General features: G+C 39.1%; 3 protein-coding genes across 5 annotated transcripts in view; all 3 read left to right on the top strand.

Moving 5' to 3' along the window:
- Nucleotides 1-4,135: 4,135 nt before the first annotated feature.
- Nucleotides 4,136-4,700, top strand: LOC143861662 (uncharacterized). Its single transcript, XM_077372547.1, has one exon. It carries the CDS (start codon nucleotides 4,136-4,138, stop codon nucleotides 4,670-4,672), a length of 537 nt encoding a protein of 178 aa, XP_077228662.1. The 3' UTR covers nucleotides 4,673-4,700.
- Nucleotides 4,701-6,562: 1,862 nt separating this feature from the next.
- Nucleotides 6,563-7,099, top strand: LOC143861663 (uncharacterized). Its single transcript, XM_077372548.1, has one exon. It carries the CDS (start codon nucleotides 6,563-6,565, stop codon nucleotides 7,097-7,099), a length of 537 nt encoding a protein of 178 aa, XP_077228663.1.
- A 6,402-nt stretch (nucleotides 7,100-13,501) lies between these two features.
- Nucleotides 13,502-24,049, top strand: part of LOC143862083 (ARM repeat superfamily protein) — a 32,623-nt gene continuing 22,075 nt past the window's right edge. For 2 of the 3 annotated variants that reach the window (XM_077373080.1, XM_077373081.1), the window contains exons 1-4: nucleotides 13,502-13,927; nucleotides 18,448-18,566; nucleotides 22,361-22,406; nucleotides 23,592-23,833. In XM_077373080.1, coding sequence (XP_077229195.1) covers nucleotides 13,832-13,927; nucleotides 18,448-18,566; nucleotides 22,361-22,406; nucleotides 23,592-23,833 — 503 coding nt within the window. In that variant the 5' untranslated portion in view covers nucleotides 13,502-13,831. The remainder of the gene's footprint in view (nucleotides 13,928-18,447; nucleotides 18,567-22,360; nucleotides 22,407-23,591; nucleotides 23,834-24,049) is intronic. The other variant, XM_077373082.1, reaches the window with a different exon arrangement.

Consider the following 24,049-nt stretch of genomic DNA (forward strand, 5'->3'; position numbering starts at 1 on the left):
GTTTGAACTTAGAACCTTTGGATCTGATACGTATCAGAGCCATTGCAGAAGGGTCTTCTTCTTGCTTGTAAGGCGATGACTCCGATGCCGCTCACTGTTTCAAAGTCCCACCCATAGCTTCCAGGACTCCAAATCAAGGCCTCTTGACTCTCAGATAATCTAGAGCTATTGCCTTGATCAGCATTAGCCTCAATGGGGCTTTCTCCAACCTTGTAAGCTAGTGTCCCATAAAATGTACTTGATCTTTTGGGCACCCAATCGAAACCTTTGGGACTTGACTCGATGACTATGTCATGACTCTCAAATGCTCCAATGTTGTATGAGAATTCAACTTTGAAAGGATTTTCCCCTGCCTAATAACTAACTTCATGGGACACCATACTTGTTTCCACAAGATGGGATGCAAGTTTTTTTCCCTTTGAATTCACAACTTCTCGAGTGTCATTTGGACTACTTTCTAGTGGAAATTCAACTGAATTTTCTCTGATCGTATTAGTTAGTGCGTCTGATTGCATAAATGCCACAAATTCCGATGCCATTGATGCAATTGGATCAAAGAGGTGGAACTCAACATCTCCATTGCTATTCAAAAAAAAAATCCTCAACAACGCCATCGAGTCTCATCTCTAGTATGTCTAAGACTCTCCAACCTGTGTTTTCGGTGAACCCATACTGAAAATTCGAGGTTTTAGGAGTAGGATTGTGGGTAGAGACTGTGAGGAGAGAGAGGTCGGGGAGGGAGGTGGAAAGAAGGAGAGGAAGTGAATAAGGTAAGGGAAGAAGAAGAGGAAGTATACAATGTAGAGAGGGTGAGAGTGTATGAAAGATAACAAGGAGAGAAGATCAGCAAGGAAGAGATCTATGAAATGAGTCGTGCTGGATAAGAATTGTTGGGACATGTCTTTCTTCATTCCCTGTTTTGGGTGAGAAGAGTTGCGAGAAAAAGATGATGAACAGAGAGAAACGACGGAAGTTGTTATACTTTTTTAGTTGGGTTTCAGGAGGAGGTAAAGGCGTGATTGGAATGGAAAAATCAGCGTTAATTACAGAATGGTAAAATCACCTTTAGAAATGGTCCTTGTTTGTAAAGTATGACTATTTTTCCTTTTGAGAAATGATATCTATATCCCATTATTTGATATTGGCACACCTTACTTATTTAAGATTTACATTGCATGTCATAGATTTGTGGAAATTGTAAAAATCTTTAACAAGTAACTTGGAAAATGTTCAAATAAGGAGAGGAGTGCCAAAACTAAACAAGGGAGTGCAGACATCATTTCCATTTCCATTTTCTTTTCTTTATGTTACTTGCTTTTCATTTCCCTACCTAAAATTATTACAGATTACTGTGATTTTATTAGCAGAAGCTCTGCATCCACAATGATATGATCAGATCATGGAACCCCTGTTGAAATTCAGGACAAACGTTAGCCAGCCGTCAAGACTTTCCGAATTTTTACTTTTTAAACATAATTAAAGAGGGCTTTCTTTTTAAAATTGCTGGATAGAAGAGGGGCTGAAAAGTGGCAGCACCACGGCTTAGAGGATTCCACTTTACTTATATATATATAGGATAGGATGGGGTACTTTAAACAGCTATCAAAGGCTATTATAATTCCCAATGGGGTACTTTAAACAGCTATCAAACGCTACTATAATTCCCAAAAAACTCACATCAGCCAATCAGATAATTTAAAACAAAATTAAAAAGTGGATATCAGTGTCCTTTCTTTTCTTCCAACATTTAAGCTAGGGCTGCAACTCGGGTCGGGCGGGTCGGGTTTTGAAGAACCCAACCCAACCCGAGAAATATCTCGGGTCGGGTCGGGTCGGGTTTTTTTCCGGAAAACCCACGAGACCCAAACCCGGCCCTACCCATGATAAATCTCGGGTCGGGTCGGGTCGGGTCGGGTTTTTTCACGTTGACGCAATTTTTTAAGGAAAACTCTTGTTTGGCAAGAACCTACAAAGCGATGTTGTAAACACAGTTCTTAGATAGAGCCTGTCCAAGGAACTACCTCAACAAGTTGGTCCTCAGTGAGAGCAGACAAACTAACAATTATTAGGCAAGCATACAAAATTGGAAGAAGTCATAAGAACGGCATTTAGCTTTAACCTCGGACACTTAGAAGGACATATCCGCCGCCTCATGATCCGATCCGGGATATTATATGAGAACCTTAATTCATCACTCGAACGCCTTTTGACTATGCTTGCCCTTTGCATTAATCGGACCAATGCTTGGACAACTTCAGACATAGGAGGACGAAACTCTGCCTCCGGCTATAAGAACCATGAAACCACTGTTTAGAACTATTCTAAAGATGAAAGGTATCTTTAGAATCAGACTCGCCCAGAGCACATAACAAGGGAAACAGAAGGCTAAAAAGTTTAGCACTAAAATAATCAAAGAAGAAAATAAAGGGATGATTAAATACTAATTTTCTTTTGCTGATTAGGGAGAGTATTATAAAACTTAAGTATAATACGTTTATGAAAGAGTCCCTGTTTTTGGTTTAGCACTAAAATAATCAAAGAAGAAAATAAAGGGATGATTAAATACTAATTTTCTTTTGCTGATTAGGGAGAGTATTATAAAATTTAAGTATAATACGTTTTTGGAAAGAGTCCCTGTTTTTGCTTTTACGTTTTTTGCTTTTACGTATTATAAAACTTAAAGTATCTCGGGTCGGGTCGGGTCGGGCCCCTTCAAACCCGGCTCGACCCGAGATTCATGCGGGCTTTTTTAATCTAAACCCGGCTCGACCCAAGACCCAAGAAACATCAACCCGACCCAGGCTATTTTCGGGTCGGGTCGATGCGGGTCGGGTTTTACCCGGCTCAAGTTGCAGCCCTAATTTAAGCCCTCATTAGGTTCGGATTTCGAAACCAAAACTGATTATTTGTCTCAAAATTAATAATTTAGAAAACCTATGATTTGGAAAATTCCTTTTAGACAAGGAAGGCAGAATGAACAGTGCATGATAACCAATGTCCCTAGAAAAAAAGAAAAAAAACAAAGAAAATGATGCCATTTTACTTTTCTTTCCTTTCCCAATACCCCATCAATATTAACTCACCATATAAAATTGAGCAGTGAGTGCATTTGTTGGGAGAACTAAAGATCACACCCTATGAAGTATGAAGATGGAACGGCTGCTTGTGTGCTTTACTTGCATAGAATCAAGGCCCTTCAAATAAACTTATTTGGCATGACGCCACTCGAAATCGGAAAGGAACAAGGAAGCAGGATTCTTCCCTGGGAGCCTTCGATTCCCGCTCTGGCAACCTTGGAAAGAAAAAGAGAGGGGTTAAAGAGAAGTAATGAAAACCAAAACCAGCTTTTGTTGAAATACCCAACCGAAGAAGATGAGAAGATCATCTAATGTAAAATCCCCTTTTTAAAGAATCTATACATGTTGTTCGTCCAACACGTACAATTATATACTTTATTTCATGTCGTCACAAGAGACCTCTCTCTATGTAGTATTCTAATAACCAATGGGAATTCCTTTCTAATGGATTTTTAGGGAAGAAACCAACTTATATCTTTGTAAAAGCTGGGTGCACGAATATATCCTAAGATCTCTCACTCTCACGAAATTCGTTTTACTAAAAAGCCATATTCCAATTTAAATAATTAAGAGATGAGGATTGATAAAATGAAGGGTGCCCCTATTGGTTTGTTTCTGCAAGAGTGCTTTTATGGTTGCACCCTAACAATTCACTCCCCTACAAATTGAGAAAATTTTCAAAGATTTCTCCATTATGCAAGACGTCCATGCCAATGCATTTTCAACTGATCTCTTTCTTCCAATTACCTCCCAGCTATTTGATAATGACACCCACACAAGTTTTCAAAAAAAAAAAAAAAAAAACTTAGCTTAGTTTTGGTAATAGTACCCTACAAACTTTAAAAACTTTAAGCCTAGCTTTTTTATAAAGACGCCCCATTTAAGAAATAGGGTTTTTCTTATGGTAGAGCCGTGTATTACAGAATAGCTCTATTTCTCAGCCACCTTAATGGACTACCAAATTTGACCCATAAAATACTTCTCATCCACATATTTGAGTGCAATTACTACCATATAACATTGACTCACCCCTCAACGTAAAGTACGTAGCAAGTGAAATGGGAGAAGCAAAAGATGAGAAGGCATTGCCGGGGATCTCTCTCCGGCAATTCGAGCAATCCGACGTCGATCATTTTATGGCATGGGCGGGTAATGATCAAGTGACCCAGTTTTGTAGATGGGACACCTTTACTTGTAGAGAAGAGGCTCTCAAATACCTTAAAGAGGTGGTCATCCCACACCCCTGGTTCAGGGCCATATGTTTGGAAAACCGGCCGATCGGGTCCATTTACGTTTCTCCGGGGACGGAGAAAGACAGATGTAGGGGTGAGATTGGGTACGCGCTTTCCTCCATGTACTGGGGGCGAGGGATTGCCACATCCGCCGTTACGACGGCTGTTGCCTCTATATTTAGAGACTTGCCAAATTTAAAAAGAATTGAAGGGTTAGTTTTTGCAGAGAACAAGGGGTCTCAAAGGGTGCTAGAGAAGGCAGGGTTCACCAAGGAGGGCCTCTTGAGGAATTATTTCACTGTTAAGGGAAAGACTAGGGACATTGTTATCTATAGTTTCCTACCTTCAGAGCTGTCATGTTAAGGTCTTTCTATAAGTAGTAACAAATGTTGGTTTCTAGTGATGTTTCATCTATGATGTTAAGGTCTTTCTATATGTAGTAACAAATGTTATTTTCTAGTTTCTAGTGATGTTTCATCATTTTTACTTTTGACTCATGAGAGTGTTCTTCTTCTCACGTAACAAGGTTCACCAAGTGAATGGTCGGGATCGCATGCATACACACGTTGTCACCTCATATCTGGTCAAATCATCATGGATGTTGGCCTATAATGGAAAAACCCTGTCAATTGATTGATCATGTTGAGCAAATCTGCCGGTCAATCCGACCCAATCGTTCAAAAGTTAAACGGAAAAGTAAAATAAACAAGCCACAAGATGAACTCCGATATTTTACGTGGTTCAGCAAAGCCTACTCCACGGGCGAGAAACACGATCTTTCACTATATATGAGAAAAACAATATACAAGGATTACAATGGATTAAACCCAAACCAACAAACCCGCAACCCTTTCCTTGCTTCTCAACCCCAAGACCGTACACAAGAGATAACCCGAGAGATAAACCTGAAAAAGAACCCAGGAGAAAACCCCGAGAAGAAAATCCTCTTCTCCCCTTCGCTCTCTCCCTTTCTCTCTCTTTTTCTCACTCTCACTAAGAGCCAACCGACACACCTCTCTACTCTTGCCTTTCTTCCCACAAGAGAAAACCCACTCTCTTTTGGTATTTAGGTTTTCCTCAAAACCTAAAAAAGTAGCTTTCCTTTTTGCCTCTTGCCTTCCCACCCAAGCAAGCTACGGTGGGTGAGAAAGAAGGCAATTTTCCAACGGATCATAAGATTCATAACCATCAAAACAAAGCCCATAAAACACACCAATTGGTTGATCCTCAACCTTAAGGCTATGTTTGGATGTACAAAAAGCTTTTTACGGGTTTTTCTTGAAATTTTTTTATGCTGATTCAAGATTATGGATTTTGTAATTTTAAATTTATTATTTGGTTGATGTTGATCAACATTTTTACGAAAATTTATTTTGAGGAATAATAAAGTGAAGGGTGCCCTTGCAAGAGCCCAAAACAAGATTGCCCCGTTAGATCCATGCCATTCACTGCAACTGGGGCAACTCTACCACAGACAAAGTGAATAAGATATCCCTATGGCACAGAAAATGGTCAAAAAGTCATTTAACTCATGAAAAATAATCAAAAGAGCGATGATAAATTGGTGTGCACCCCTGTAGGATAATTCGCACCCCTTTAAAGGAGGGTATTTGGCAGACTTTAACGCTTTTTGACATCAATTCACGTTAAAGGGTGCGAATTATCCTACAGGTGGTGCGAATTTATCATTACATTAACCAAAATACCATATTGCATTATCAAAGTACCCCATGCATCATAGAAAATAGATAAAATAATCAACAAATTTTGACCTGTGACTAACAAACGATATATTTTTTAGCTCTTAATTGATATTATAAAAAACTTAATAGTTTTATACTACAAGTGACCATTAAATTATTATAATTACTTGTGTATATGAAATACTTAGTTCTCTTCTTTTTTTCTATTATTTATTATTGTTCTTCTAACAAGTTTGAATATTAATTTTCTTCTAACATGTTTGAGTAAGTCCTTGTCGGGGTGGGAAATGCAATTGTTTATTGTTTTAGCCAAAGGGGATGTCATGTAGGGATGTCATGTAGTGATGTCATAAATTCTTACATGGCATGTTAATGTAATATTTTAGAAACTTTATTTCGTTCATGTTAATGTAATAGTTTAGAAACTTTATTTCATTATTATACTTATATGGCATTTGACCCATAAAATACTTCTCATCCACTTATTTGAGTGCAATTACTACTATATAACATTGACTCACCCCTCAACGTAAAGTACGTAGCAAGTGAAATGGAAGAAGCAAAGGATGAGAAGGCATTGCCGGGGATCTCTCTCCGGCAATTCGAGCAATCCGACGTCGATCATTTTATGGCATGGGCGGGTAATGATCAAGTGACCCAGTTTTGTAGATGGGACACCTTTACTTGTAGAGAAGAGGCTCTCAAATACCTTAAAGAGGTGGTCATCCCACACCCCTGGTTCAGGGCCATATGTTTGGAAAACCGGCCGATCGGATCCATTTACGTTTCTCCGGGGACGGAGAAAGACAGATGTAGGGGTGAGATTGGGTACGCGCTTTCCTCCATGTACTGGGGGCGAGGGATTACCACATCCGCCGTTACGATGGCTCTTGCCTCTATATTTAGAGACTTGCCAAATTTAGAAAGAATTGAAGGGTTAGTTTTTGCAGAGAACAAGGGGTCTCAAAGGGTGCTAGAGAAGGCAGGGTTCACCAAAGAGGGCCTCTTGAGGAATTATTTCACTGTTAAGGGAAAGACTAGGGACATTGTTATCTATAGTTTCCTACCTTCAGAGCTGTCATGTTAAGGTCTTTCTATAAGTAGTAACAAATGTTGATTTCTAGTGATGTTTCATCTATGATATTAAGGTCTTTCTATATGTAGTAACAAATGTTGGTTTCTAGTGATGTTTCATCATTTTTACTTTTGAATCATGAGAGTGTTCTTCCTTTGTTTTTCTTCTCACGTAACAAGGTTCACCAAGTGAATGGTCGGGATCGCACGCATTCACACGTTGTCACCTCATCATATCTGGTCAATTCATCATGGATGTTGGCCTATAATGGAAAAACCCTGTCAATTGATTGATCATAAGATTCATAACCATCGAAACAAAGCCCATAAAACACACCAATTGGTTGATCCTCAACCTTAAGGCTATGTTTGGATGTACAAAAAGTCTTTTACGGATTTTTCCTGAAAACTTTTTATGCTGTTTGAATCAGATCGTTTAAATTTTTTGCAATTTCAAATTTATTATTTGGTTAATGTTGATCAACATTTTTATGAAAATCTATTTTGAGGAATAATAAAGTGAAGGGTGCCCTTGCAAGAGCCCAAACCAAAATTGCCCCTTTAGTTCCATGCCATTCACTGCAACTGGGGCAACTCTACCACAGAAAAAGTGAATAAGATGTCCCTATCGCACAGAAAATGGTCAAAAAGTCATTAACTCATGAAAAATAACCAAAAGAGCGATGATAAATTGGCACCCCTCTAGGATAATTCACACCACTTGAAAGGAGCGTATGTGGCAGATTTTAACGTTTTTTTTACGTCAATTCACATTAAAGTGGTGTGAATTATCCTAAAGCGGGTGCGAATTTATCATTGACGTAACCAAAATACCATATTGCATTATCAAAGTACCCCATGCATCATAGAAAATAGATAAAATAACCAAGAAATTTTGACGAATGACTCTAACACATGAAATGGAATCTACTGTCAAACAAATAAATTTAAAAAACAGAAATATAAGCAGTATATTTAGGGCCAGTATATTTAGGGCGCTGATATCAAACCCCCCCGGCACTCCTTGACGGCTTCCTAACGTTAAACGTTAGGATCTAACCTAAATGTCACTTTCCCATCATTTGACCGGTCTCTCTCCCTCTCTCTCTCTCTCTCCACACACAACAGGAACAGTTGGTGGGCCCAACAGAAACCGTGTGGGCCCATCTTTGACTAACGTAGGCCCCGCCCATACCACACCATAGGATAATCCAAACCGTCCATTTGATGGGCCATAAACGTAAAAGGTTGCATCCCAAAATATCATTTCCATAGGCTGATCCTAGCCCTCCGATCTAAATAGAAACTACATCTTATGCAACCTCTATAGATTGTAGGGTTGTGATCATCCTACGGAAATGATTTTTGAGGCACAACCTATTTACATTGTGGCCCATCAAATGAATGGTTTGGATCATTCTATGGAGTTGGTCGTAAAGTAACATTAAGGCCCGTTCACAACATAGGACGATCCAAGCCGTCTATGGTTAGGATAATCCTATGGAGTTGGTCGTACAGTAACGTTAAGGCCCAATCGTGGGCCCCACCGATATTTTTTCAAATTGAAGCGTACCGTCCACAACATAGGATGATCCAAGCCGTCCATGGTTTGGATCATCCTATGGTGTGGTTCGTACAGTAACATTAAGGCCCAATGTAGGCCCCACCCATATTTTTGAAAATGAAGTGTACCGTCTAGACCATAGGATGATCTGAGCCGTCCATTTGATGGGCCATAACGTAAATGGGTTGTGCCCCCAAAAGGGTTGGCCCATCAAATGAATGGTTTGGATCATCCTGTGGTCGTACAGTACCATTAAGGCCCGTCCACAACATAGGATGATCCAAGCCGTCCATGGTTTGGATAATCCTATGGAGTTGGTCCTACACTAACATTAAGGCCCAATCGTAGGCCCCACCGATATTTTTCAAATTGAAGCGTACCGTCCACAACATAGAATGATCCAAGCCGTCCATGGTTTGGATCATCCTATGGTGGTTCGTACCAATTTAGGCCCCACCCATATTTTTGAAAATGAAGTAAACTGTCCAGACCAAAGGATGATCCGAGCCGTCCATTTGATGGGCCACAATGTAAATAGGTTGTGCCCCAAAAATCATTTCCGTAGGATGATCACAACCCTACAATCTATAGAGGTTGCATAAGACGTAGTTTCTATTTAGATCGGAGGGCCTATGGAAATAATATTTTGGGACGCAACCTATTTATGTTTATAGCCCATCAAATAGACGGTTTGGATTATCCTATGATGTGGTATGGGCGGGGCCTACGTTGTTCAAAGATGGGCCCACCATTCCACCAACGGTTGCTGTTGGGCCCACCAACTGTTCCTGTTGTGTGTGTGGCGAGAGAGAGAGAGAGAGAGAGAGGTCAAATGGTGGGAAAACGTTAGCCAGCCGTCCCGGGGGGGGGGAGGAGGAAATATCAGCGCCCTATATTTAATGATATAGCAGGGAACAAATTGAGCGAAATACCGCAGAAACAATGATTTCTTTTAAACTACAATTTCCACATAAATTAGACCAAATGAAATGGAATCTAGAGGGGTCCATCTAGGGGAGATAATCTCAACCCTACGCTTCCAATACCATCTGAGATTTGTGTTAGAGAACTTAAAGCAAGGTAAAATTCTTACCCAGAAGATAATAATCGAACTAACCTTCATTAAGTAAAATACCGGCCTTTGGCAGTGTTTTTAAATATTTGAGTGTTCATCTCATTCCAAAGGACCCATGTAGTGGTCTGCAACACTAAGCTCCAAAAAATCGTCCCTTTTTCTAGGCCAAGGCACAAAATACCAGTTATCAAGAAGATCAGACAACCAGCCCTAGGGGTAAAACCCATGACACCTTGAATCTCCCTAGGATTCGGCTCCACACATCTCTATAAACCACTTATGGTTTAACATTTCACTTATTATGCATTTCTGTTTAATATACTTACTATGCATTTCTATAAACCACTTGCCTTGTATGATGTATGCATGTAAATGAGGTGGCCTCAGTGTTTATTGCATGGTGAGCATATATTTCAAAAAATACAATGAAGCTTCTCCTTTTTCAAAGATCCAAACCATTTAATTGTTGGACCTTAATATTACTAGATTGTGCCCCAAGAATCAGCTCCATTAGACGATCCTAACCCTTTAATCTATAGATAAAGTACACCATATAGAAATCTTTATAAATCGAAGAGTTAGGATCATCCAATGGAAATGATTTTCATGGTATGATGTATTTAGATTGGGGTGTGAATAGTTTAGATCTTTGAACAAGGTGGACTCCACTTTATAAAAATAAGTGCAACTCCGTATATACTCCATATGACACATATTTATTAGAAAATTCATTGCAACCCTTCTTCTAGCATCCAAACTGTTCATTTGATGGGCCCAATGTAAATAGGCCTTTCCTGAAAGTCATATCCATACGATGATCCTAACTCTCCTATTTGTAGAGGCTAATCGGAGGGTTTGGATCATCCTATGGAGTTGATTTTATGGGCAAGGTCTATTTACGTTGGGGCCCAACAAATGAACAGTTTGGATCTTCAAATCAGGTCGGCATAAAGTCAGTTTTTTTTTACAATACTTTTTATGATGTCCACCTTCTTCAAAGATCCAAACCATTCACTGTTGAGCCATGAATGCTCAAAGAGACAGAGGGGGAGTACTAGTTGTGATAATTAGTACAGGTGAACTCCTTTCTGATCTATTAACTCGAATTTTCTTATCAGTTCTCTTTTCAAGTTTTATGCTTTTATTTCATTTGTAGTGGTGCTATTTGAATTTTCCCCATTGAACTTGGTCATTGGAAGATGAACTCCTTGCTACCAGTTGGCTGTCACTCACAGGCTATCTTGAATATATTTCAACACTGTAGCTATCATTCCAGAGCTCGGTTTTCGGAGCCGTTGTATCAACTTAGCCTCTGAGTCCCACCTTGCACGTGATACTAGGCTTCCGCGCATTTCCCCTGCATCACCAACCCCTTTATATTCTACATGGAAATCTTTTTATGCCTGTGTTGCAATCTAATCTCTTTGGCGATTCTATTCTGTTGTTTTCTTTCTTTTAAACAAAATCTCCACCAACTTCGAAAAATGAAATTTGGATCAATATACAGAGCCTTGCCTAACAGTTGACTTGGGTAAGTTCCAATTAGGTCAAACTTTGAATCGTTTTGTTATTGGAAAGTTTCTCCTTAATTTTCATCCATGAATTCTACCTTTGAGAAAGTACCTGAAGCACCTGACAACTTTTTCTTTTGAAAAACTGCCAATTTTTTTCTAAGTGTTATCTTGTATAATCTGGACTTTTCAAGTGTATTACTTGTTTTGTTTTTTTGTCGCCTAATCAGAATCTTTGATTTGGCTATCTTGTGTAGTTGAAACTTCTTGCGTTACTGGAACTGCATATAAACAGTTGATAGAAAAAGCTTGGCATGATTTCCACCATGGAAAAATATTATTTCTTGTTCATGTACCTTTCATGGACAGACCGACCTTTGCAGGAATTTGATATTAGCTAGCCTACCAAGGGGACTTGAGTACCTCTCCTCTTTACGTTCACACAAGCGCATTGCAAGATCATAAAAATGAAGATACAATATTTGGTGCATTTTCTTTGATCGGACCCTTACATTGATCCCTTTAGTTTAATATGTCTTCATCGTGTTGGTGTTGGGTGCTAATGATAAGGGTGAAGGTGTGCGGTTGATAAAGATTTTTATCAATGAAAAGTTATTGAAACAGCTTACGCTAGAAGTACAAACATGTCTACTGGCAGATCGGTGGCTTCCTCTCCATCTAGGAGATTTCTTGATAAGCATGGTGTGCCTAACAAGGCTGTTTTGGTGTATTGGTATCGTACCTAACATTTAGTATCGTAGCAGCCTCTACATTCTGTGTTCGAGTCATGTAAGGGGTGACCTTTGGAGAAGACTACTTGGGAAGGGCTACTTACATAAAAAATTAAAGCTAGAGTGTAGTTGCCAAAGAGTGGGCCACGGCGAAAGGGGTGACCTAGGAAAATGGCTACTTAGAAAAAAGGCCAGAGAAAGCTCTCATAGAGTAGACTACCGCTCTTGAGTGGGGGCCTACTAGGTATGGACAATGTGGGACCCTGCCTGCATGAGACAAGTTTAACGGATCTTGCCTAACATGTTCCATTAGCTCTGATGCATTTTGGCGTATTGGTAAGGTACCAACAGCCTCCTTCAATTTTTGAAATCATGGGCATCCAAACATATCGAAAAGTGAAAGTTTTCCTCATTTCTTAACACTAGTCATGGGATTAATCTCTTCAAGCTCTAGATAATCTCTCATTTGAAACGCTTCATCAAGATAAGGTTGGACTTGGAGATTTTTACCCAATCACTAAAACTTCTATTTTTTTTATTTTTTTATTTTTAAAAAGAATTCCCAAATTAAAGATCCCACATCGGAAATGGAGGAAAAGTTATTGGGCTATATATGTGAATTTCTCCTCTCCCTATGTAGACGCGTTTTCAGCATCTCCAAGGGGCAAGCCCCACGGAGTGGGTCGGGCACGGTTAGTGCTGCTGGAAAATAAAACCAGGGAGGGTAGATGACCCATAACCGGACAATATCTACACAGTGGGATCGGGGCGTGACATAATGGTATCAAGGCGGGACCTTCCATCCAGTACGGTGTGCCAGTGAGGACGCTGGGTCCTGAGGGGGGTGGATTGAAAGATCCCACATCGAAAATGAAGGAAAAGTTATTGGGCTATATATGTGAATTTCTCATTTCTCTATATAGGCGCGTTTTCAGCATCTCCAAGGGGCGGGCCCCACGGAGTTGGTCGGACACGGTTAGTGCTGCTGGAAAACAAAACCGGAGAGGGTAGATGACCCAGAACCGGACATTATTTACACAGTGGGGTCGGGGCGTGACACCAAATCTAACATTACTGAATCTACTTTGAAATTGATCAATTGTGTGAAATTCAGAAAAAAAACGGAGATGATATATTTGCACCCCCTATAGGATAATTCGCACCACTATAACTATAACGTAAAAAAACATTAAAGTCTGTCACGTCAATTAACGTTACATGGGGGCGGATTATCCTACAGGGGGTGCAAATTTATCTCAACCATTTTTTTTTGGTAAAAAAAAAAAAAAGTATGAAATGCACAACTACAGAAAGCGGGGGCGCCTCGATAAAAAAACTAGGGTTGATATTTTTTACATTCTTTTAAAATTACTACACCTTTTCCTCCCAAATACAGCCATCTCAGGGAGTGATATATTCGTCCCCTTTTCTTCCCCGGCCACCCCCTCTCTGATATATTTATGACCCCTTTTTTACACTACAAGAGGGAGTGTATAGAGGTAGATAAAGGTACGAGTATATCATTTCCATCTTGCTCGTGCCCTCATTTTCAATTTCTCCTGGGCGCTGATAAATTCGCCAGGTAATATGTGGGCGAACGGGGACTTCTATGGGGGCGAATTTATCAAACCTAAGAATACATAATTTCCCTCTTGTTCTTCCCCTCATCTTTTTTATTTTCCTTCTTCACAGCCTCGTTGAGATCCCATTTCTCTTCCATCTCATCTCTTTGAGAAATGGATTTTCCTTTTCATTAAAATAATAAAAATAAAAAACACTATGTTTCTGTGATTTTGAGTTGCAGAAAGCATGCCCTTTTGCTTTCTGAAGGATTCAATTAGGGTTTAGTGAAAATTAGGGCAAGATGAGGGCAGGTAGCGCTGCGAAGCTGATCGTTGATGCATTGCTCCAACGTTTTCTTCCCCTTGCTAGACGAAGGATTGAAACCGCTCAAGCCCAGGTACAAAAATCTCCTACTTGTTATTTTTATGTATGTAGATTTTAACAGTGATGATGCTAAGCTTTTTGTCTTATTGTGCAATTCACAGTAGCTACGGTGTGATTAGGGATCCAAACAGTAGAATTTGTTAACTTGAAGCCCTCGTAGAGGCAAGTGTGGTTTAGGAATCTAGAGATGGGTTTAGCAAGATTTTGTGAGAGGACGACGAATTCAAACAACTGCGGAGAAATTATTTGAAATTTAGAAACCCTAGAGTAAGGCTGATACTAGTCAGTTTTGAATTTCTCGTATATTTCGTAACTTGTGGTTGGTAGTTGGTACATTATTCCCAAACACATAAAATGAGAAAAAGAGTCCAGTTGGTGAACCATAGATCCCTGAAGTCAGAACTTGATTAAGTGCTAAATAAGTGACTCTTGTATGTTGCTTGAATTCAGACTTTGACTTAGTTTACACAGCGGATTCGATATGGTACACTAATCCATTTTTATCACAAAACTTGGTCAGTCCCCAGATCTGGCTTAGGCACATTCTGTATACTTGTGGTAAGACATAGTGAGTACAATTGCCATTAAAAAAAAAAAAACATAGTGAGTACGAAGGACCTCTATAAAGCAATTTTTTTCCTCCCTGTAATGATGGGTAAGGAAGGGCACCTATCTGATTTCCTCTGGGCTAGCCATACCAGCTTCTTCTGCTCGATTAATCTCCTTAATACATAGGAGCAACCAAGGCTTTATTTCATCTGAATTCTGAAAGCTATCCCAATTCCACTCCTTAAGCTTGTTCTTCACATAACAGAGCTTTTGACTTAAGTTCCTAGTCCAGGTGTATTGATTCCCACTCGGGAAGATCGATGAGCTCATTCCTGTTTATGAAGTTCGAAATAGCCGCCATGCTAGGTGTACTCCTGGTGCCCACAAGCCTATTCCCATTGATCAACTTGAAGCTTATGAAATCTCTTTCTCAAAGAAGAGTCTTCAATCTCAATATATCTGGTAACATTAAAATCTCCTCCTATGCACCGCCACCATGAATACAACCGCTTGTTTTTAACAATATCTAGTTCTTCCCACAAATAACTCCGGTTCGCCACCTGGTTAAGAACTTTAACACCCATGATGGTCCACATTGAATTTTCAGCAATCTTTTGAAGTTTAAACCACAGCCGACACAGAGAATCTCTTTCTGAACTGATCAATGATAGCAAGAACCAAGCTATCCCACACAAATTAGATCACGTTTGTACTTCTTCTGCACCTGTTTTACATGAGCCCTTTTTTAATGAGCCCAGCCCTCGTATATTCCGGCTGAGGATCTTAATGAGAAAGCCAACAACTGCATATTACCCCCTTTTACTTTTGTTTCCTCCGATTCTTCCTCTTCCTCTAATGGAAGACTCATCGTATTCAACTGTCGATTGGAGACGGATCATTATCCTCTGATTCTTCCTCTTCCTCTAGTCAAACACTTATCATATTCAACTGTCGATTGGAGATGGATCATTTCCAAGTCTTCTAGAGTATTCCGATCTACTTTCCTCCGACGGGCCTCACATATGCTTGTCCCTTAGTTCAACTCTTATAAAAACCTTCTCAGATCATCTTCCAGCCCTTTAAACGATAGTCCCAACACCTTACTAGTTACCATTATGTGATTATCAACCAGCTCATTCAGATCGCCCTCTGATTCTCGCTAGTCAATTGGGCGACAATCTTCCTCTACAGGCGCAATGAGAATGAGCTGTAGGGAAAAGTCCCCGACATCTCGTTCGAAACCCCAAATTTCCTCTTAGATATCTTTTGTCTGTCCTGGACTGCATCATCTGCACCACACTCTATGACTTGGCTCAAAATTAGGTTCTCTGCTTGCCTACTTCTGGCCAAACTCAGCCTTCAAGGGTCTGCATCACAGTTAACTCCATTCCGACGTTGGGGGGTTGGGGGGGTAACCCACTGTTTTGCATAGAAACCGAGAATGGAAACGATCCCGAATTGCATCAACATAGCCTAGAGCGTGTACTTGCTGAAATTGCATCCCTTGCTTCATGGAGGGGTTATCTTCTTCAACCCCCAACCAAGGCAAAGATGAGATATGTGCCGAGTCCCGCTCAAACTCTTGTGGTTTGGGAGGCAACATCATAGTCACAAATATTTGCCTTGGGAATTTCTCGTGTAGCGTATATCTTGGGAGATCTTAATTTTTTTTTGGTTACTTTCAGGTTTATATTGGGAAAAAACTTGAAAAAAATAAAATATTTTAAAATATATAATTTAAGGAAAGAATACTAAAAAATATCATAAAATTATCTCAATAATTTCATGATATTTTTCATAAGAAATGATAGAAACAAAATATCGTAGTATTTTTAAAATCTCGAGATTATTTTAGGGTTTTGTCATTTATCAAAATGTCGTGATAAAATCGAGATATTTCAAAATGTCCAAGATATTCCTAGCTACGCAGAGTCATCCACCACCGTCTTACAAGCTAAAGGGGTTGTAGGCATAGATAATTGATTATCAGAAGGACAATGTGTCATGGAGGATATCGGGTCAGCCAAGTTGCTCAGCACAGTGACGAGGTTAGAAGGTGTTAACAGAGGAACCTGAGGCCAGTTATAGGACCTGGTTTTGTCCCCTTGTCATAACTAGCCGCTCATCGAAGAGATTTTTTGAGCCATACGACTTATCTTGAGCCTTAGAGCATCTATTGAGAGTTAGGCCTATGTGCCTTGAAGAGACGGGCCCATGAACAGCCAGGCCCACGACAAGCCTCACGTGATTTTGGGTTGAAACCGACCCATACTCGTCTGCACATAAAGAAGGGCCCTGGGCTGCAGCAGCCTCAAAAAGCCCACTGTCGGTCCCCTCATAAGAGCTAATCCCTATTGAAGGACGAGCCACACTATTACATGGCATAAAGAAGAGCACTTGTTTACAGCTGCCTCGAAAAGCCCACTATTGGTCCCCTCAGAAAATCTATTCCTCATTATAGGACGAGCCACACTATTAAAATTTTGGAGGACCATGTCCACCAACCCATCCGCTGGAGCCTCATATAACATTGCTTCCTCTGTATAGGGGGTCGACATGTTGCTTTCCAATGCACCTGACAACCTGGGATCAGCATCACGTGTTTGCATAGACGAACAATTTAGGCCAAACATTTCAAAAATTGAAACCTGCCCGGAGCTATGCCAACAGTTATCTCCGTGGTCCCGGTCAGCAGATTCTGAGCTGTTGTGGGGCCTCTTGCTGGGACAAAGGTGGCACATCCGGCAGAAGCGCCAAAGATAGAAAAGCCGATGAGAAATCGATGGAGGCAGAAAGATGGGGGTAGTAATCAGAATCAGCAAAACGAGGGGGTTATGACCCGAAAAACTCCTTTCGGGCGACAATTGCCTTGGGGCTTGCTCTTCCGTAACAGAAGCAATATTTCCGAGTTGGGGACATAATGATTACCTCAAAGGCTTCAAGCTAGCCGCTAATCCACTCGTACTAGAGAGCCAGGTCTCGAGGATGTGGAGAGTCCCCGTCCAACGAGAAGCCATTTTTCCCAAATCTGTTGGTTTGAATCCAGGAGGGTTTGGAGGGGAATGACTCCAGAAAACCCCCACTAAGCAGGCACAAGGTTAGGCTTTGGGTATTGAAATCATTAAACAGCACTACATACTTGGATTAGGGGAGGCGGGCCAGAATGGACCATTGGCGGCAATCTTCCAGGAATGCTTGGATTCAGTGGTGGCTTCTGGGATAGTCGATCATGAGAAGTCCAGATTTTTCCGCATCGCCAACACGCTATCTGATGTTTGAAATTAGTGAACCAGTATTATGGTCCTTCTTTTATTCAACTCCCTCTTGTAGCATCTTGCCTCTTTGTTGCGAATTGTGGCCCACCAACCTTCACCCTCCCCGAGATTTTCTTCCTTGACCAGATCCACTCCTTGCTCCATACTTTTCCTGCAACTGATTGGCCAATCTTAAATCCTTCAATCAAACGAGAGGAACGAGCCTTATCAATCTGTCTACTGTATTACATCCGCAATTGGTGTCATATTGTCTTTTACCAATAAAATAAAAAATGGCAGTTTATCCGTGTACAAAACTGCAAAAAGTTTGAAGTCTAGCAATAAAATATAGCTTTCAATTCAATGCTAAAATGATTGCATATGTCTTTTCTCCTTTGCTTTGGTTTCTTTGACATGATTTAGCGTGGATTTTTTTTAATGTCAAGATAATTAAGTTTTTTATTTCTTAAGTAAGCAATGAGCTGTTTCTTACCTTTGTTTTCGTGGTTGGATTTCATATTCTTTTGTAGGATTTACAGGCATTAAAAAACTCTGAGTTCATTTTAGTTGCCACAGAATTTTGCATGCCTATGTATCAATTACTAATTAAACTTTCGAACCGTATTCACTCGACTTAAAATTATTCAGGGACATGATGTTTTGATTTTATAATGTACAATGGTTGTTGATGAGTTCTCTTTTCCTCCTACAATTAACTGGAAATGAACAGGATGGGCAATACCTTCGACCATCTGATCCAGCTTATGAGCAAGTATTGGATTCATTAGCTATGGTGGCTCGCCATACACCTGTACCCCTCTTAGAAGCTCTCCTTAGGTGGAGAGAAAGGTATCACATTTCCCTATGACTTATTTTACCTACGAATGCTGTAATTAGTATGGAGTTATTAAGAAAGTGAAATCTTTCCTTTTCTACATGCTCATAAGTCTTAACACATTGGATATTTTAGCATCTTGAGCTTTAGTAATGTTCAAACATCACAAAGAATGCCATCTCAAACTTCCTATAATGCTGCATGATTACATATACAATTCCTAGAATGCCATCTCATATAGCTGTTTATGCTCATGTATGTGGGTACATATGTACATTCATTAGGTCCAGCATGGGTGCCTTTTCTTGCCATTTATTCATTTCACTAGTAATAACTGGATCAAGCTATATCTCAGTTGGATGGGGCTCTCTGCTCTGTGACACTACTCTGAGTCCATGGGTTCAATCCCAGCTTCTGTACCAAAAACCAAGAAAAGTACTAAACGGATTTTACTTACCGTAATCTAAGAAGTTACCAACACATGGGAAACTTATATGAAACAAGTGTGAAACGCGTGAGGAACGTATGAGAAACACATAGAAAATGTATGTGAAATACATATGAAACACGTGGGAAACGTTTTGCAGAAATCACACCAAAAACTTGTGAAATGCATATTTAAAAGGAAAACACTAGTATGTATATTAATAAAAAACAGAAATAAGTAAACATTCTGCTAAAAAATATAAAGAACATACATAAATCATCAATGTATACATCTAATTTAAGTAAAAATTATGAAAAATATTATAAATACATTATTTGTTCTTAAAAGCTTGAAGAAATTTGAAATTAACAAATTCCAACTCTACAAACACATATAAAAATACACAAAAACTTATGGAAATACAAATTAAAAGAAAAAAATTATGCCAAATCAAGAGAGAGAATAGAAAAGAGGGTTAAAGCTGATTAGTTAGAAGCATACAAATCCTAAGATCCAGGAATGAATTTCTGAATTTTTCAAATTCAACATATGAATAAGCAGAATTAAGTGAAAGATACGCTGCTGCCACTAGAGAAAGAACAGATGCAGACGCTAGGGCGACAGCTTCACGCAATAGCAAGGCTAGCTGCTTAAGAAACAGTTGACTTTGATCTCAAATAGCCAAGGTAATAAGATAAAGAATAACTAAAATAAAAATAAAAACATACTAGATGCATTTCTCTCACATATTACTATGTGGTTCCCTCGTGTTTTATATGCATTTCCTTGAACGTTTCACTATCATTCCTAAACGCGTTTCTAAGACATTTGTCTATGCGTTTTTCATACGATTTCCTATCGCTTCCCTGTTTCTCGTTCCCCTTCTATTTCCCCCTCATTTTTCGTTTCACATTTTGCTTCTCGAATTAACTCCCCAACATGGTAACTATGGTTCAACCGACGAAAGCCGATAATCCGTCGACAACTAGATGGTTGATTTGGTGAAACTTCAGCTCCTACTCAAACATAAGGTGTTATTGGGGCTTGAGGTATTATGAATCAGCCAAATATGAATATTGAAGGTATGTGTAACTGAACTTTATATGCGAAAGTGGAGGAAGGCTTTTTCTACAAGGAGTATGGTTTCAAGGTGAAATTTTCCAATGTCCACAACCATGCATTATGCTTCAATGCAAATGAGATGACATTAGAAGAGTCTCCTTCCTTTCTAGGAGATTTACGAACTCCTACCTAAAAGTATGGAAAGCCACTAGAAGGGCACAAACCTCCACTTCTATGAAATCTAATTCTCCTTCCTTTCTTTCTGATGTTTTTCGCTTTTTTCCAAGAATTTTTTATTGGAAACCCTTTTCTCCTAGAAAGTCATTTTTCAGTTAATTGAGTTTTGCCGCCCCTTTAAAAAATTGGTTTTGCCACATCCCCTACAAAATTCTCCCAACCAAATTGGTTTTGCCCCCTATTGTTAGGATTAATGATCAACATTGGTATCATGAGTCCCGCCAACTTCATTCAAACCATGTTGGGTGGGGCCCGCTATTTTACCTCATGCTCTGATGTGGGTTCCATGATATCCACCCAAGTAAAGATGGGGCCCACCATTTTACACCATGTTTTGAGGGGGTGGGGCCCAATATTTTACACCCATGCATAGCATGGGCCAAGAATGCTAGTTTATTCACAAAGATGAAGACACCACCTGCTACCTGTTGAACTCCCATTGAATTTCAACTAGGAAGAGAAAACATCTAGCCTTTTTGGTTGAGTTCTTCAATGCTTCTCATTCCCCGAACTTCGAAGCGAGAGAAACGAGCGGAACAGAATTGCTTGGAGCAACTCTGCTTTACTTCGAGCACTCAATGCAAATCCAACTTTCTTGCCACTCGATCACTTGATAGTTGGAAATCGAAGAAATTGGTTAAGTGGGTTGGGGTTTCTGAATGCAATTCTGCCATTCTCGTTCCTCACTGGAGCTGAAAAAGTGAAAGATGCATTTTTTTAATGTTAAAGAACACATCCTTACTTTCTTCTCACTCTAAGAACTCCAAATGATTTCTTTCCACTTTCACAAGAGGTCTCCAATTGAAAATCCGTAGAACTCTTTTCCTATAATGGCCCTAGGAGCTTGATATCACTCTCCAATTTCCCAATGGGAAAACTTTTATTCTCAAAGATCCTTTTATTTCTTCCAAGGCATGATCTTCTCTTCCATAAAATTTTGCACTAATCCCAAAACAAAACAAATTTCTTCTCAAAATCGCTCCAAAATTGAGGTGGGGAACACCCAAGACTCCAGAGCATTTGTGAACATGTACCTTAAAATGAATGAAAAGGTGGTAAGCGGGTTCCTTTGCTTCCCTATATAGAAAATAGAAGTTTGGTATGGTCGTGCTGACTTCTGAGTGCCATTTTACTAAAAGACAACACTTCAATAATATTAAGGAAGCCCATCGATAGTCTGAGGATCAAGTCTGATCGAGAGTGGTGTGAGGTGTGGGGCATGGTTTCAAAATTTCGGTTTCAGAATGCGTTCCGGTCCTTACCGAAACAGAAATTTCTGCTGAAATTTCAAAAAAAAATTTTCGCACATAATTTCGGCTGAAGTTTCGGGTTAATATTAAAAAATCGAGATTTTTGCGTGAAATCCCTTAAATTTCGGGATAAGCTAAATTTCGACTGAAATGAAATTTCGGCCGAAATAAACTACCGTTTCAGGTATTACTGATTTCGGTTTCGGTCTCCAACGAAATTTCGGATTTCGGACGAAATTTAAAACCATGGTGTAGGGTATGATTGTGTTTTAGTTGCGACCATTTTTGCCAACAGACATGTTTTTATTACCATTCCAAAAAATGATGTCTGTATCTCTGGACCTTGATTACCATTCCCAAAAAATGTTACCTCTCTCTCTCTCTCTCTCTCTCTCTTCAATTTGGAACTTCCTTGCTCAACCAGTGAAAATAATAGTAAAGTGGATGTATCCCTTGACCTTGATCAAACCCTAACTTTACTATCCACAAAGAATTTGTTAGGAATCTCCTGTGTGCATAGAAATGTTTTGAATTTTCTTTTCATATTGTGTTTTCGTGTCAACTTTTTTTTTAATCTTGGAAGTCATTAACACAAGCCACAGAAGTTATTGATCTATTTAAGTAAAATACATTAAAACTCTCATGAAATCTGCCTTATTAATTTTAAAACTTTTTAATAGATAACTATGACTTGATTTTAGATATTATTAGTTGGGCGCTTGCATATTTATAATGCTTATTTCCTGCACACTGTTGTTGATTGTAGCTGTGGCTACTTTTATAAAATTACTTATTTTTAAATATTTATGAAATTTTCTTGGATGCGTTGCAGTGAATCTCCAAAGGGTGCAAATGATGCCTCTACCTTTCAGAAAAAGGTTTGCATTCTTACTCTTTACATAATTCCTTATGTCTTATGGAACCAAAGGGTTTCATATGGATACTCTATATTTCATAATTTATAAAGTGGACTATTCTCGTGGGCACATATTTGCGTATAAGGTAGCCGTTATTGACATTTCTGTGTCTGCAGCTTTTATAATTAATTTGGCTTCATTTCCTTGCTATATTGAAAGAATGATAAAAGAAGACAGGAAAAACACAAATGTGCAACATATTACTTGAGAACATGGTTTTAAATTTCGGCCGAAATCCGAAATTTTGGACCGAAATTTCAGATTTCGGCCAAGACCAAAACCAAAATTAGGTATTCCTGAAACGGTACATTTTTTGGCTGAAATTTTGAAATTTCGGTCGAAATTTCCTTTTTCTGAAATTTCATCCGAAATTCAAGGAAATCTGCCCAAAAATCTCGATTTTATTAATTAAATAATATTTTCCCAAAATTTCTGCCGAAATTTTGTATGAAATAAAATACTGTTTTAATTGATTTCGTCGGATTTTGGCTGAAATCTCTGTTTTGGTGAGGACCGAACGCATTCTGAAACCGAAATTTGAAACCATGCTTGAGACTAGAAAATTCGTGCTATGCAGTGTTTGACACTATGCAAATCTAGAAAAGAAGCAAGTTAACTCTTTTTCTCTGGGTAGGAGTGATGCAATTAATCTTTATGTTTTTCCAAAACATGTCAATGTATGATCTGTGTGCCTCCATAGGTGATTATAACTGTACACATACATATGTCCTATATCTATACATGCATATATGTTTTGCATGCATTTACTGTTATGCACATATGTGCATGTCTTGTATATATATCACAGTTCAGTAAGTTTTCTGAAATAAAAATATTATTATTGTGTAATTGTGCTTGTGGATATGAGCATTATATAATTAGGTTACTGATATTCGCACTACCATGATTTAATAATTGCACAAACTCGGCTTGTCTTCTCTTTTTAATTAGCTTATGAGAGCTTTTTGTGAACTTCAATAACCTTTGACAGCTGTTTAAATAATAAAAGACAAGATGCGTTGGTGCAATTATCAAAACATGATAGTGCCAATATCAGCCCTATAATTATATAACTTTATTTTCCTGATAGAAGAAAGTGCCCCTGATTTATTCTTAAATTTAATTTTGACTCTACCCTCAAAACAGCTTGCAGTGGAGTGCATATTTTGTTCTGCCTGCATTCGCTTTGTGGAGTGCTGCCCGCCGGAGGGACTTTATGGTTTTTATATTTGCTTCAATCAGATTTGGATTTCTTTGTATGAAAATATGGCTTTACTGCTCTTTCTTTTTTCTGTTCTAAAATTCAGTCTTAGTTTCTTCCGTGTTGCAGAAAAGCTTTGGTCAGGACTCGAAAATTTTGTGTTCGATTGGCTAATCAATGCTGACAGGTGAGGACCCCATAAATGAGTTTGGTCATTCTTTTATATATTCTATTATTTATCTGTTTTACCAATTCTGTTTTAGTTTCCAACTGGACTGCTTATATACACCGCTTGACACAAAGAATCATTCCACTTCCATTGAAAATAGCCAAATCCACCAAGTGGCTGTGAGCCATTGGCTTTTACTACAATTCTGATTGTGAAGCCTGTCCAATTTACCTT

Source organism: Tasmannia lanceolata, unplaced genomic scaffold (genome assembly GCF_043159265.1).
Source record: "Tasmannia lanceolata isolate RefF3 unplaced genomic scaffold, GAP_Taslan_0.1 ptg000037l, whole genome shotgun sequence".
NCBI lineage: Eukaryota > Viridiplantae > Streptophyta > Magnoliopsida > Canellales > Winteraceae > Tasmannia > Tasmannia lanceolata.

Coding starts and splice junctions, on each gene's coding strand:
- LOC143861662 (XM_077372547.1), top strand. CDS start 4,136: ATGGGAGAAGCAAAAGATGAGAAGGCATTGCCGGGGATCTCTCTCCGG.
- LOC143861663 (XM_077372548.1), top strand. CDS start 6,563: ATGGAAGAAGCAAAGGATGAGAAGGCATTGCCGGGGATCTCTCTCCGG.